The 15565-nt window shown below is 31.2% G+C and overlaps 1 protein-coding gene across 11 annotated transcripts in view; it reads left to right on the top strand.

The window, feature by feature from the left end:
• The window catches only part of LOC139482270 (soluble guanylate cyclase 88E-like), a 240323-nt gene that overhangs the window by 210670 nt on the left and 14088 nt on the right, over window positions 1-15565 (top strand). For all 11 annotated transcript variants that reach the window (XM_071266056.1, XM_071266061.1, XM_071266054.1 and 8 more), the window contains 3 exons: window positions 8864-8993; window positions 10419-10565; window positions 11595-11741. In XM_071266056.1, the coding sequence (XP_071122157.1) occupies window positions 8864-8993; window positions 10419-10565; window positions 11595-11741 (424 nt within the window). The remainder of the gene's footprint in view (window positions 1-8863; window positions 8994-10418; window positions 10566-11594; window positions 11742-15565) is intronic.

Raw genomic sequence — 15565 nt, 5'->3', positions numbered from 1 at the left:
TATCAATTATGTGGTCATTTTTATAAATTTCCATTATACAAAACGTTGAATACTTCGAAAAACTAAGGATGTTCTTATCCCAGGCATAGATTACCTTCGCTGTATTTGGCACAACTTTTTGGAATTTTGGATCCTCAATGCTCTTCAACTTTGTACTTGTTTGGTTTTATTACTATTTTGATATGAGTGCACTGATGAGTCTTATGTAGACGAAACGCCCGTCTGGCGTACTAAATTATAATCCTGGTACCTTTTATAGATATTAACTGTATTTGTGCCTTGTTCCTCCCTTAGACAAAATACATTGAACAGCCGTATACTACTGTTGCTTTTATTTATCCACGTTGGCCAATCTTCTTTTTTTATGAAACAAAACAGGACCAACTCTTTCAATCTGTCGTAAAGTTTCGAATGGGGAATACTGCTAACCAACGCGGGCGACATGTCTAAAAATAGAACAATGGAATAAAAAAAAAATGTGTCTGTTATCTTCAAAACTGCTACCTATAGAGAAGATCTGACTGGGGCAGAAATATTAAGAAATATGAGAATTATCTATCGTTCATTTAAAATCAAAACTGTCAAACGACTTAACCTGAATGAAGAATAACTTACACATTTTTTTAATCATTTTTTGCCTTAAATTTTGAATTAAATTAGTAAGTGAGAACCTTTAAAATACAAAAAAAATATACATGTATCAGCAATACAGAATCTACATATAAAAAAAAACATGATGCAAATCGTCAGATGACGCCTCATTGAAGTTATTGCACTTTAATGTCGATTTTTATAAATAATTGTTTGGGTGTTTTTGTCATATATCTAAATAATTATTATTGATAAATAGAAAAATAGAAACAAAAATAAGAACTAATAATTAGCAGGACAAGATCTAGGCAATAGTAAATATGTTTGTTATCATTGGACGACTCCTTTTCTGAATTATTGTCCTTTAGAGTTAATTTTTATCAACTTTTTGCGTTGTTGTCTTATATCTGGATAAAAACAAACTAAAAAAGGCATAAATGATCAGCGAGACAAAATCTTAAAATAAGATAGTAATTCTCAAATCAACCATTTTTTACCATTTATTGTGCGTTTTTGTGTCAAAACATAGAGTCTTGCGGCATATTTTCAACATTTAAATGCCCCGATTTCTTAGAGTTTCAACTAAAATGTATCAGCAAAACAAAGACACGATCTACAATTAAACAGGCGAAATTCTGCCGTAATCTTAAGTAAACTCATTTAAGGAGTAATTGCCATGGAATGATAATTTTATACCATTTTGTTTCGTTTGGGCAAAACCTGAAGGAGATAGAGAAAAATAGTTCCCAGAAAAAATATAAACAATATAAGATCAACAAAAAAGAGATTTTTGTCATGAATTCTATTCTCTTCCATTTTGTTGAAGATGCATATAGTACTAAGAGCGACACAAGCTCATTAGTGCCTCTATTTCTAAGTAGTTTGTTCATGACTTATTTCTGGACATGACAGTTTACATGTAATACGGCATAACGAGGGTCGTTAGTTTATAAATTATTATCTTATGAATAACTAAATCATTAGTGGTAATTAAGTAAAATAAAAACTTCTTCAGTAGAATATTAATGAATACTTAAATTAATAAAGTCACACGTCCTTAATAGTTATCAATGACTGCTACATATTTTAATGGGTTTCAGAAACATATATAAAAAAAACTTACTCTTTACTTTATTTTGATAATTTTTATACTTTTAAATTCAGAATACAGTTTCGGATACATGAATTATTTAAAGTGTTAATGATACAACTTGGCTTATACCACTGTTGGTGGAATGTTGGTCCGTGATGATATCAGCTGCTCAGTGGTCAGTGCTTCGGTACTCACATGATTTATAAACTATTTTTTAACATTTTTCTGAAACTCCCCGATGATTCATTAAGAAATTATTGATATAATCAGGTTCTAACTCCCTCATCTAAAGTTTACCTTAGAAGAAAAATCTTGTTTTTATCTATTATTTTTTTGGCTTTCAGTTGACAACTTGGTACACAGTGTGTTATATTTTTTTTATTAATGACTTGACTACCCTTTTCTATTCAATTACGTGATAAGACATAATCCTATAAATGGTTTACGCAAGTGACAATTAATTATACACAATAGAACAGCGTTTTATCATACGAATGAAATTGCATTTTGCGTACTTTTAAAATATTGAAATAATCCAGAAGTGCACGTAATTTAAAAATTTAGACCTGTAAAACTGTAAAACAAAATCCTGTAAGAATGATTAATCTGACCTATGGTATTAGTTTTAAAATAGAATTTTAGTTATCCAATCATATTTTGATTACGTTAAAGTCACAACGATTGGCCTTCTTATTTTCCTGATTTCTACAAAATAATAACTTAATCATAAAGCCTATGGTTGATTTGGTTGCTCCAGTATACTGCTTAATTAAGTATTCATTAACAAAAATGTTTTTAACAATGTATCACACGTTTTTTTCCATCTCTTTAGCAGCAGTAGTTTTTCCATGCTTAATTGGACCTGAGATGATTTGCTAGATATTTTTTTTTTAAAGTAGAAAATCACATGTCTTTCAGTTTCTTCTCTGGCCAAATAAAAGTCTATTTTCAATTCAAAGATTGACATTACGATATGCTAACTTTTTAGGTATTTCACATCCAATGTTTTATGGTAATATTCTTTACAAAGCACAACAATGTCAGTATTCACCCCAAAAGCTAAAAAAAATTTTAAACAAACTTATTAAGAAAGGGATATAGTTACGATACTGTTGTCAGGTCATTAAAGATAGCATATTTTGGCTTTAATATTGACACACTTATAGGGTCTTTGCATCGGAATTAAACACATTTATTTTAAAACCAGTTGTTGGCATGACACGGGTTATGTTGAAGAAATTATCTTTCAATCAGTTTAATTGAGGTCTGGAGCTGGCATGGCAGTAACTGCTAGTAGTCTGTTGTTATTAATGTATTTATGTATTATTGTCATTTTGTTTATTTTCCTTTTGTTAACTCCTCTGACATCGGACTCTGCCTTCTCTGAAACTGAGTTTTACTGTGCGTATTGCTGTGCGTTTTTTTTCTACATTTGCTAGACGTTTGAGAAGGGGTTTGAGAACTGAAAAAACATGTAACGGTATTTTTGCGCCTGTCCCCAAGTCAGGAGCCCTTGGCCTTTGTTAGTCTTGTATGATTTTTAATTTTAGTTTCTTGTGTATAATTCGGAGTTTAGTATGACGTCCTTTATTGAACTAGTATACAAATTTGTTGAGGGGCAAGCTGAAGGACGCCTCTGGGTGCGGGAGTTTCTCGCTGCATCGAAGACACAATGATGGCCTTCGACTGTTGTCTGCTTTATGGACGGGTTGTTGTCTCATTGACACATTCCCAATTTCCATTCTCAATTTTATTTGAATTAAAAATGTGTAATATGTTGTCAGGTTGAAAGATAACTGTGGTATAAATAAGTTAGAACTATAAATCTGCGGTTCGACAATTAACCCTTTGTTAAGAAGGCAGAGAAAGCTTACGTTTCATTTTTTTTCAAATCAGACAGCCTGGTTGCTACGTAAAAAATAAGATACGATTTGATCGGATAATAATGGGTTCTTACAAACAACTAAAGACTTTGCTTTAGGTGGCCAGATAGTTAGAAGTACGTTTCCGACCCAACCCGTTACAACTTTAGATTTTTACATTTCAGTAATAATTTTGCACTCTTATATTCATCCCACTCCCTTTACATGTTACATTCTACTAACTGAAAATAGAACATAATTGTTAGAATGTGACCGTTCAGAATATGTGTCAAATACTTGTCGCTGCTTGTGAAAATAACAAAGTAACAGATGCAACTGTTAGTAGAATAAAAGTATTATTATAAATAAGAAGATATGGTATAAGTGCAAAATGCCAAATAAGACAACTCTTCATCCAAGTCATAATGTATAAAACATAAAAATACGGCTTTCGTGAAGTCTTGGGTCACTCCGAACAGCAAACTATTAAGGGCCCAAAATAGCTAGTGTAAAAAAATTCAAACAGGAAAACCAACGTTCTAATCTGTATAAAAAAGGGAAAGAGAAACACTTACGAACCACACCATTAAAAGACAACCACTGAACAACAGTCTCTTGACTTAGGACAGTTGCCTTAAAATGCAGCTGGTTTAATACACGTTTCTTTTAACTAACCTGAGACAGTAGTGTAACATTACAACATAATAAACACACTATAAACTAACAATTGCTTTACTCGATCAAAAAAATGTAAATGCCTATATAATATTGACGTTACAAGTAGTACTTACAAAAAGATGTAGTGAGTCTGTGAATAAAACAACTCTAACCTAGGACAACATGACATTAATTAAAACGACAATATGTATATTTGAATATATTAATTTTGTAGTTAGGAGTACGGCAATAAACATTTTCACAAATTTGTTAAATTTGTTGTTCAGAGAACCAGTGCATAGGTACACATTTATTGTCATACTAAATTAAGGTGGTACATATTAAAAATAGCGAGTCAAGATATAACACAACATTAGTATACAATGAATTACAGAATGCATTACAAATTGTGTCAACGAGTCATGAATTGTGCAAAGCTGAACTAAAAGTATCGATAGACAGTAGGATTATAAGGATTTAACCTTATAATAAAGATGCATCATGTTGTATATATCTAATTCAACCACTGAATTAAAGTGGATGTGTGTTTCTAAATTCCCCAAACCATTTTAAAAGAATACAAATTGAGTTTTGTGTTGATGATAAAACCAATGTTAGTTCTAATGTTAACCAATATCTAAAGATCTTATTACATCATGAATCATATAATCTGTACTGATAGGTGAGTTTAAAGGTTTAATGAGTTTACACGGATCACATATTTATTTCCGCACTTTTTGTACATTATTACCGTGATAAGTTTTCTACAGGTACAGCCAAAATCACTAATCAAATATTGTATCTGTTTAAGAAATAAGTAACTGTTTAAGGTAGATACTCGGTATATTTTTTTTGGGACAGACTTTTCTTATACTTTGCCAAAAATGAATATTTTACTATACCTTTTTCAAAAATATACAAAAAGTATGGATCATCGTATTATTTTTCACGCCTTGAGTCGTTGACAATTGTCTAAATTTGGTTAGATTATTCATGAAAAAACACATTTATGTGCATAAAAGAAGATAGGTTTTATAATATTTAATCAAGAAAATGAAAATAAAAAATGGTGTCACAGAACTCGTTTTCTTCCTACAAGGAAACCAAAAGCAGTTATCTCCCCTTAAATGACTTAGTTCTAACACACAACATTTGATATTTGTTTAAATATTTAGAATAATACAAAACAGCACCAAGTTTTCTTTATATAGATAAGACATCTAGCTAATAAATCTGTCTCAAAATTTGCAGATTTGGGCAAAAAAATAGACCGATTGTGTACTGTGATTGTAATATCCAAATTTGTGGTATACCATGAATTTACCTTAAAGTAATGTATGGTAACGCAATTTCTGACTTGATTTATTTGAAATAAATGCTTGTCACCTAAACATTGTTTCCCAGAAACTAGTGTACCAAGGTTTATTTATATTTGAAAGCTCGTCTCTTTGCATGTTCTACTGCTCCATTGTGATGTGTTGATTATTATTCAATATCTGTGTCACAGATTGCAAACTTTCACATTTAATCAGATGTCATCTATCAATATATGTAAGTTATAAGTCATCGGTTGTTCCTAAAGCCCTGGTCACAACGAACCCACGACACATCTATGCAGCGCCACGACATGAAATTTGGCAAATCGCGGGTCATCTGTGATCGTTGTACGACAGTTGCACGACAGTCTCACGATATTTTCAGCATCGTGGCGCTGTCGTGTGTCGTTGGACGAGAATTGGACATGCATCTTTTTTGCTCGACGATTTTTTGTCGTGTCACTGTCTTGTGGCTGTCGTGAAAGTATCTTTCCACAGTCGTTCGACTGTCGTGCCATAAACACTTTGTCGTGGGTACCAAAATAACCTATTTTAACAAAAACAATCGTATGATTGTCGCACGACTGTCATACCACAATATCACGACTGTCATACCACAATATCACGACTGTCGCAAGACACTCGTGATACAGTTGCACGGTTGTCTCAATATTACCAATTTCGTACGATGCTTGCACAACATTGATTGTATGTCGTACGACAGTGTTACATTCGTCGTGCAACATACTTTCGTTTTATTTTGAAAAATGCAATTCGGCGTGAATGTTCGTAGACTTCTCCCCGTCCCCCGTCACAGTGACGATTGCTTGATTGATTGTTAGATGTTTAACGTCCAGTGGCAAATATTTAATGCATATTCAGGACGAGAACAAGTTCACAATAAATACAATAGGTAGGTCTTCTAATGATACAGGCCATCCGGAATGATGGTCGGGGAAAATTTGGACTGCCACTGGAAAATGAGTGTAAAGAGCGAGGGGCTCCCTTTACATGAGACATCGGATATCACAGTGACGACATTATCAGCGTAGTCGTCTCCAGCAGTTTCCGAATCGTTAAAGCTTGTGGTAGGGGGGTCCTTCGTCTGGTCAACATCACCCGCGTTTACTGATACCACCTTTCTTTTGTTGATTTAATTTTCTTTTCGGGTGCATCCTGGTTTAAATTCTATACACAAGTATAGTTTATTTGGACCGAACTTAAAATGACATTGAACAATGGCAAATGGTACGCAATAAATCGGGCCTTCTTCATAGACCCACGACTGTTGTACACGTGCGACAGTCGTTCGACAGTAACACAAGCATCCAATGACTTCAAAACCTGAAAAATAGCACCAAATAACTCGCGATTGTCGTACGACTTTCGCACGACATACTTGCGATAAACACACGACAGTACTATTAATTTTTTTTTTGTACAGTACTCATCGTGGAACCATCGTGGACATGTCATAGCTGATGTGATCACTCAATATATTTTTTTTACATTTTTCAAGACAGTGCCACGACAACTATTTTATAATATTATCTTTATTTGCAAAACATACAAAAACCAATTTTGGTTGTGGCAAATACATTGACAAAAAAACATAATGAAACATAATGAAAACTCGACAATATTATAAGAAATATGATAAAAACAGTTACTGTTCTCCTTTCCTCAGTTCTAATGACTCTTTAATAAAAGAAACAACTGCTTTTACATCATTTGGTGTTGATGGATTAAGTATTATTACGAGTTTATCAGTAAAATTAAGTGTATTAAAATTTACATATTTTTGTATATAATATTTTAGAAAGATTTCTCTTATATTTTTATTTATTTTACAGTTGAAGAAAAAATCAAATTCATCGTCTAAGATATTACATATTTTACATTTTCTTTCATTTCGTGGTATTTTGGTATATCGTCCAGTTTCTATGAAGAGACAATGTTCGCTTATTCTAAATTTGGTAACATTTTTCTTGTCTCTTTACTTGGGTGTGATAGGTAGTATTGCATTTGGTTATTTATATTAGATTTAAGAAATTTATATAGATATATTTTATTATTTTCATTTAAGTTATTTATTTTATCATCAATAACAGTTTGATAATAGTTGATATAACTTTTTTTTAATTGGGGTTTTAACATTTTAGTCTGTTTTAAAGTTTTAGTTTAATGTCAATATTTATATCTTGTGACACATTTTTTGCAAAAGTATACCAAGAGTATGTTCCCTTGGTATCTAAACTTTTAGTTAATTTTAAGGCTTCATTAAGAAGTGGCTTTAGATTTTCATTATTTAATCTAGATAGGTACATCATAGTTTGGGTTTTTATGAAAGTTTCTAATGGCAAAAGTCCTAGTTCATTTCTAACAGCTAGATTTGTTGAGCTTCTTTTTGTCCCCAGTACTTGTTTCATAAAATGTAGCTGGGTTTTTTCTAAAACAGTTTTATCAATAAAATGAATAGCATCTTGTGTTGAGCTATTTCTGTTAGCTCGGAGTTTAGCTCTATAAAATTGAATATAATTGTCCATATAGCATATTTCACAGATTTTCCACGACAAAAAAATCGTACGATCTGTGGATCCGGGGCTTTACATGATAAATCGAGAATGAAATGAGTTAAACCAACTATGTATTTTCTTGATGGTTACAAAATATTAAAGTACTAACATGATATTTTAAAATTATTTAATTGTGAATATGTGATATATTTCTTCTTGTCTCATTAATTTCAGTGGTTGATGGGATTACATTCTATGTTGGCGCCTTTTCTGAAATAAATAACTGTACAAACATATTTCAATGAATGGTTATAATAGAAACTTCTTATCAATAGTACAATGATTAATTAAATAACTTCTTTATTGAAATATCTCTGCGTATTTCTTAAGTCAACAGGGAAGTTATTTACATTTAACTACATTTGCAGCAAGTCTGTAATCGTCATGAAAAATTGCTTCGTTCAATTATTTTTGCTTCAAACGGCTTTGGATTTTGTTTAACTGGAATAAACTTTTATGTTTATCAACACGAACATTCGTACAACACACACTGACTGAATTTGTCATTTTCACAAATAATTTCCAGTTTGGTAAATTAAAAAAATCTTCAATTGTTTTTATTATCTCACCTAAGTATTTGCATCGAATCATAAAGCTTACATCATTAAGTCATTTTCAAACGTAAAATAGGTAATTTTTGTGATGTTACAGTTAAATAGACCAAACGGTCACCACTGAATATCTCCTCATTGTCTAATGTAAGAATATATTTAGTTTTTGCTAATAACTTTTTACTTGTTATTTTCAACCGTGTAAATTTATATTCAGACTTCAGAATCTAGATGCAATGTTTAGGGCTGGTTTGTTCATCAATGACCTCAGTTTACATGATTCAAGTCGTGACCTCGTTTTGGCGGGTACACAACAATCAGCAGAATTGAAATTGGCTCTCGATCAGGTTAGTATAAGTCCAATAGTGTTGCACCTTATTGTAGGATTGCATCAAAGATAGGCTTTTAGAAACCATGAGCTTAACTGATCTAAACTCTAAGCCTTCCGATTTCTCTTGTACACCACCTCCATACACATCTGGTACCACTGATCATGTTTTAACTGGACCTTGCCATCGGTAACAATTTAAAACCATTATATAGTTGTTGGTCTTCATAACCAATCAACCGGCAGAACTTCCGGCAACTGATCGAAGCAGTAGTGGACTTTGCCAAGCAAAAGGATTCAGTGCGATCCAGGTAAACCTTAACTAGACACTTATCTAAATGTATTAAACCTGTTAAGCGATGTAATCAGAGGCGAATTATAAACATTTGTATCATGAGCACATGGGCTTTAAAGGAAACTGATGTTGGGATGCTTTTTGACTTCTCAATGAAAAATGTGTTGTTTTTCCAGCAGAAAACGACTCCCACAATTTATTTTTGGATGTCCAATTATAGAACTTGAAAATCGCAGCAAATCTGGCAATTCCATATATACCCCTACATCGTTCACGAATACGGAGATTTTAGAAAGTCATGAATCCATACTTTTTCTTTTGATATGAATATAAAACAAAACAATTCACGTCTTTATAAAGGTTGCCTAAATTTTCCAAAACATTATCAGAAAAAAAATAATCAATAGCTTGGTGTGTAGAATAAATATATATCAAAGCGTAGGTAATTTAAATTCAATTTAATTATAAAAAAATTTTACACTCGACTTTTCTTGTTAGTATTATTTATAGAGCAAACATTATAAAGGATTGTCCTTTAAGGTTTATGTACCCTTCTGTAGCCATTTTTGTACGAATTTTTCAAGCTTCAATTGTATCAAAACTACAGATATAATGAATAATAGGTATAGGCCATTTAGTACATGTTCCAAGGGGAAACTTGATGTAAAGCCTTATTTTTTACTGTTTCATTGCATTTGATAGAAAAAGAGGACTTTGTGGCAAATAAATCAAGAATTTTATAGAAAATCCACAGCCTAATAAATCAATAAGAGAGTTTTGTGTACTTGAGATTTAGTACGTGCGAGCATTCTTATTCTATTTTTTTTTAGATTTTCTGATGTCAAGTTATATATCACTGGAGGAATAAGACTGTGCCCGCAAACTGAACTTTCAAACAATTTTTTTATTTTTGTATTTATTTTAGAAAAAATATTAAAAAAGAACAGAAAATCATAAAATCATAACAGTGATATTTTTAGCAATAATATATAAACAGATACTTTATACTAGAATAAATATGCTTACGCTATACAATCTTTTCACCGATATTTAACACTAGAAGTAACCGGTTATTTTACCAAGCTTTACACCAAGTGAGTTATATAGAAACATATGATTGTCATTTTTATTAACACAAATTTCGAACAGGAACAGCAAAAGAGTAAAATTTTGGAGGAAAGTATGGAAAAGCTAGACGCAGAAATGAAACGAACTGATTCCTTGTTGTATCAGATGATCCCAAAACAGGTAGCAGACAGACTAAGAAGAGGGGAACCAGCTATAACAACCTGCCAGGTAATATCATCAATAAATCAAGAGTAAAAAACATGTATGCACTTTAGATAAATTGAAAGATTGGTAGTGGTTGGATGCCCTGTCCGCACAAAAATGCTCTGACATGAAGAAACTGAATAATGCATTAGTAATTGTTAGGAAAAAGAACTATTACACATATAAAGTTGTAATATGAATGTTTTTTGTCATAGATAACAGAAAAAAATATGTACTTAAACACAAACTTCATTTTTAAGTCATGTCGAACAAAGATAAATATTATTTAAAGTAAATATGATAATGTAAGTCAAATCGTTGAACACTAAGAGATAGACCAATATTAGGTTAGTTATTAAAAATGTTCACTGTCGAAATTCAAAATAACTGCACTTTCATAAATGAAGTTTATTTCAATTGAGGGTATAGTGTATTACACAATTGTAGAAAACTACTGATGGTTTCATGTTCTTGTTTTATAGATAATATCATTTTGAAAATAACTGTTTTTAGTTTAATACAATGGAGATGTATCCTGATTTTTCTTATAAAATTTTTTTTTTTAACTTTTGTATGAAAAATATAGAAGCAAAATATTGATTTGGTTTATTTTATAAAAAATGTTTATCAGACGTGGGTTTAGAACATATTTTTAAAAGAAGAGGGGTCTTTGGGAAAACAGTTTACATGAATAAATCTACAAAAAAACCTTCAAACGACTTTTACAATACTTGAAAAACTGAAAAGGAATATCTGTAAAGATCACACTGACGAATAAAATGTGATTTGCATGAAACTCAGCTGTCATCTCAAGTTCTAGTTATCGTATATTTCACTCTATGTACATAAAAAAAAACACAGAATTAGCGAAGCAGAACATATTGATCAATAAAAATATAGTGTTTAGGTAAAAACGTCCTTAGTTGAGAGTTGATAAAACAAAAGAATTAGAATATTTCACCAAGAACATTTTTAAAGACTAAAGGCATACTATATGATTTAGTACTTATTCCAAGCCTTACATTATAATTGATTGATTTTTATATGATATAGGTGTTTGAGAATGTGACTATTCTATTTAGTGATGTTGTTGGGTTTACTACAATATGCAGTCGTATAACACCAATGGAAGTTGTATCAATGCTGAATGCTATGTACACGTGCTTCGATCGACTGAGTGAAACACATGGTGTTTATAAGGTAAATATACATTTATAAAGAACACATTATCTTTTCCCTTGGATTTTGATTACAACAGGACGAGAACAGGTAAGGTAGAGTTTGAATAAAACGATGACCGTTATGTCAATGTATAATGAAATGTGAATGAAGCAGTTCAACATTTAAATTGAACATTTCATGACAAATAAGAGTTATTTTTACTAATGTATGTGATTTATGATCAATCGGTTTTTAGGTAAATAAAAGCATCTGTATTTCTTGTGGGTGATATCCTCATCACTTTTGGGTTGATAGTATAAAGCTGTTGATCTATTTACTCACTCCTGTAATATGTTTCAACAAACGATTTTCATATAAAAGTGCTAACACAAAATTTGCCTGTATTTATGAACTATTTTTCAAAAATGAATATTAGAGTCTAAGATTAGAGTTACAGCAGATTTCAGTCAGTATGTAGCTAATGGTAATATCTTTGGTTAGCTTGCTTGTTAGCTGAACCGTGAAGTCATTGTTAGGTAAGGTAAACTTCCCTCCTTTAATAGTAGACTAGCCCAACAGATGAAAAATCTATCTCTCTGTAGGACTAAGCTACTTTAAAAGGAGGGTAGTATACCTTACCTAACAATGACTTCGCGGTTCAGCTAACAAGCAAGCTAACCAAAGATATTACCATTAGCTACATACTGACAGAAATCTGCTGTAAATTCATTTTCATTTTTAATTTCTTTCGCGGTTGTTGAACACCCACACACTAATATGTAAATTGACATCGTAGCATGATAGGTAGTGGTGTTTGACATTGTTTTACAAAAACGAATCGAGTTAAATGTTATTAATTAGTTTATCCATCAAAGTTTATGCAGCAGTGTTAAAGTTCTCATTTTCTTAGAATGAATCATACTTCTAAAATATCTATTTGAAAATGTATAAGTGCGGTTTGACCTCAAATGATTAAACATGTGGAGACCACACTATGTTTTGTGGTTATTCACGATAAAAATGTCAAGAATGTCAATATTCTGTTTGATGTTATTCCGTAAATCACAATGTGTTACGGAAATAAATAAGGACATCATATGATTGATTTTCGTGTTTTGTCTATAACACCTTGAAGGGAAACTACCAAGGGTCAGTGTGAAAATATACGAGGTATCTTAATCATTGTTATTCTTACGTGAATGATAAGCAATGAGAGGCTCTTGAGATAGTTTTATAGGATAGAAAAATTACACAACCAAAAAGCAATGGACATGTCCGTTAACATCTACAATCAAATGAGCATCTGTGTTTTTTTGCATTGATCAAACCTCTATATCATGATACTTTATTTGTTGAATGTACTTTAATATGATGAAAATTATTAACGTTTTAAATTAAAAATCTGTTGTTATGATGGTTTATTTTGTTTTTTACTCATCTGGGAAATGTAAAGCCAGTTTGGCGACTTAATGCTCATTGTCTAGTATGAAAGTAAAGTTATAGTGATTTACTAATCTAACTAAATCTTTAGTTTCAATTGTTTCATATGAAACTATATAGAAATGTATATACTAAATGTCCAAAGGGGTCAACAGACGTGAAAGGCGGGAAATTTGGATTTCCACCGATAATATGTTATTTAGTTTAGCGACGAAAACTTTGTTGTTCAAAACATCCCTCATGAACCCTTAAGATATTTATAGGATTTATTTCGTTTAATTACAACGATTGTCAAACAAGAGACATTTTATTTACATCTCAATACTAATCGGGGCAGTCAATAGTTATATACCAAAAGTAAATACTTGGGGTTCAAAATATGTCTACTTTCTCTGAAGAAGAAACAAGAGTCAAGTTTTTTAAATCAATTGTTTAGGGCATATGTTTAATTATATACCTATTTTCTTTCAGAACGATAGGTCCTTCTTTTGATTAATCAACCCGGACGAAACCAAGTTTCAATGAAATTTGCTTCAAGGCCTAAAATAATGACCTGTGTAAGGATATTATTTTCTCTAATTAAAATGCAAAGTATAATTTACTTAAACATTTAATTCTTTTGATAGTTATCGTGTGTTGTTGCTATAGTGTGTGATAACATTGTGTGAGGGAATTCGACGTTTGATGTACCACTGTTCACTCCAGTGTAATTTATGACAATACCACTGCATCAATCAGAATTATTTTTTTTGCAGTGTTTTAAGAAATGATTTCGCTTTGTTGTCGCGTATTATTTGTGAAACATTCAATGTTTTAAAAAGGCGAATTTTCTTTATAAAGTCAATGATTATGTTGACTTTTGAAGGCCAAACTTTCTACAGCCTTAAATACGCTAATGAAAGATCCAAAAACTATACCAATACATAACGACATGTTTATGAAATTATAACAAATCTATTGGTTAACAAATTTTTACTCGTTATTGCAAAATAAAGAACTTAATATATCTGACATTTTCTCCCTACCCAGTTTACCCCTATACATTTTTATGATGTGGACTGGTCATTGTTATTGAATCGTAGGCAATTTGATTGGATTAAGTTGTTATTAGTTTACCTTCAAACTTGTTTATGCTTTTCATACATGACTATTGATTAATTAGAACGTGCATGAATGTGTACGGTAACTAAAATGACCTTCAAACTGGACACTGGACGAGTCAATATTATGTTTTATCAATGAAAGTTAAGGTATGAAAGGTAAGAATTGCCACTTATTCGATTTTCACAAAATTTTCGGAATATACAGTTGAAAGGTTATTTTTTAAAAGCCTATTGGGAAGAGTAAAGAGAAAGTTTACAAATAATACGTTTTGTTCCATTAAACAAGTCATTTTCGTAAGAGAAATACCGAAATATATTTTATGCACGACTACGGCAGGTAAAATTATTATTTATCATAATAAAAAAAAGCATTTTTCAGTCTCATTGGAATATGTTGATTACAATTAATCCCAAACTTAAGAAGTAAGTAACTAAAGTCAAAATATGTCCGATCTGCCTATTTCTGCACATCAAAAGTCAATACGATCGTTTTAAAGTCAATTTCGTCTACCTCACAAAATCTTGTTAGGCACTTTAATAGGGTTTTTACTTTTTAATTTTCAATCTATGATAGGTTTAATGCAGAAACAATCATTAGACTGAAATACCAAAACATCGTCGTTGACGTACATTTTAACTTTCGAAACAAATAATGTGAATTTTTGTTAATTTATCGCTACAGTTAAGGGACATTATGTGAGATGAATTTTATAATGCGAAACTTTTCACGACACTTTTATAACAAGCCACAATTAACACATTTGTGTGTAAGATTTTGACAATCTTATTGATTCACACTGTGTTGGAAATCATATACTTTAGATGTTCGTATTTTGTTTTAAGATTTTGTTTTCAAATAATCGACCATAAATATACACTTTTAAAAAAAAAATTATCTTATGGTTTGATCTCGTATCATATATATATATAAAACAAAATAGAAAATGGGGTGTGATTTCCATTTTCTTATCAAATGATGTATAAGTTTTATACTTCAACAATGAGCAAAATCCATACAGTATAGCAAGCTATAAAACGGCCCATACAAGATAATTGCTAAATAAATCAAACGAGCAAATATAGAGTCTTATTTATGTACAAAACAATAAACGCAAAACAAATGTGATATACAACAACAAACGCCAACTACTGAATTACAGGCTCCTGACGACAGGCAAATACATAATGTTGCGGGATTGAACATGTTTGGGGACTTCCAATTCTCCTCCTGACATGGGACATGATGTTACAGCACAACAAAATATAGAAGTATAAAAATAAGTTGAGAAGGCCTGACGCGTCAATTTTACACACAACTAT

The sequence above is a fragment of the Mytilus edulis genome, chromosome 7 (assembly GCF_963676685.1).
Source record: "Mytilus edulis chromosome 7, xbMytEdul2.2, whole genome shotgun sequence".
NCBI classification, from domain to species: domain Eukaryota; kingdom Metazoa; phylum Mollusca; class Bivalvia; order Mytilida; family Mytilidae; genus Mytilus; species Mytilus edulis.
This window is presented reverse-complemented; position numbering and strand designations above follow the sequence as displayed.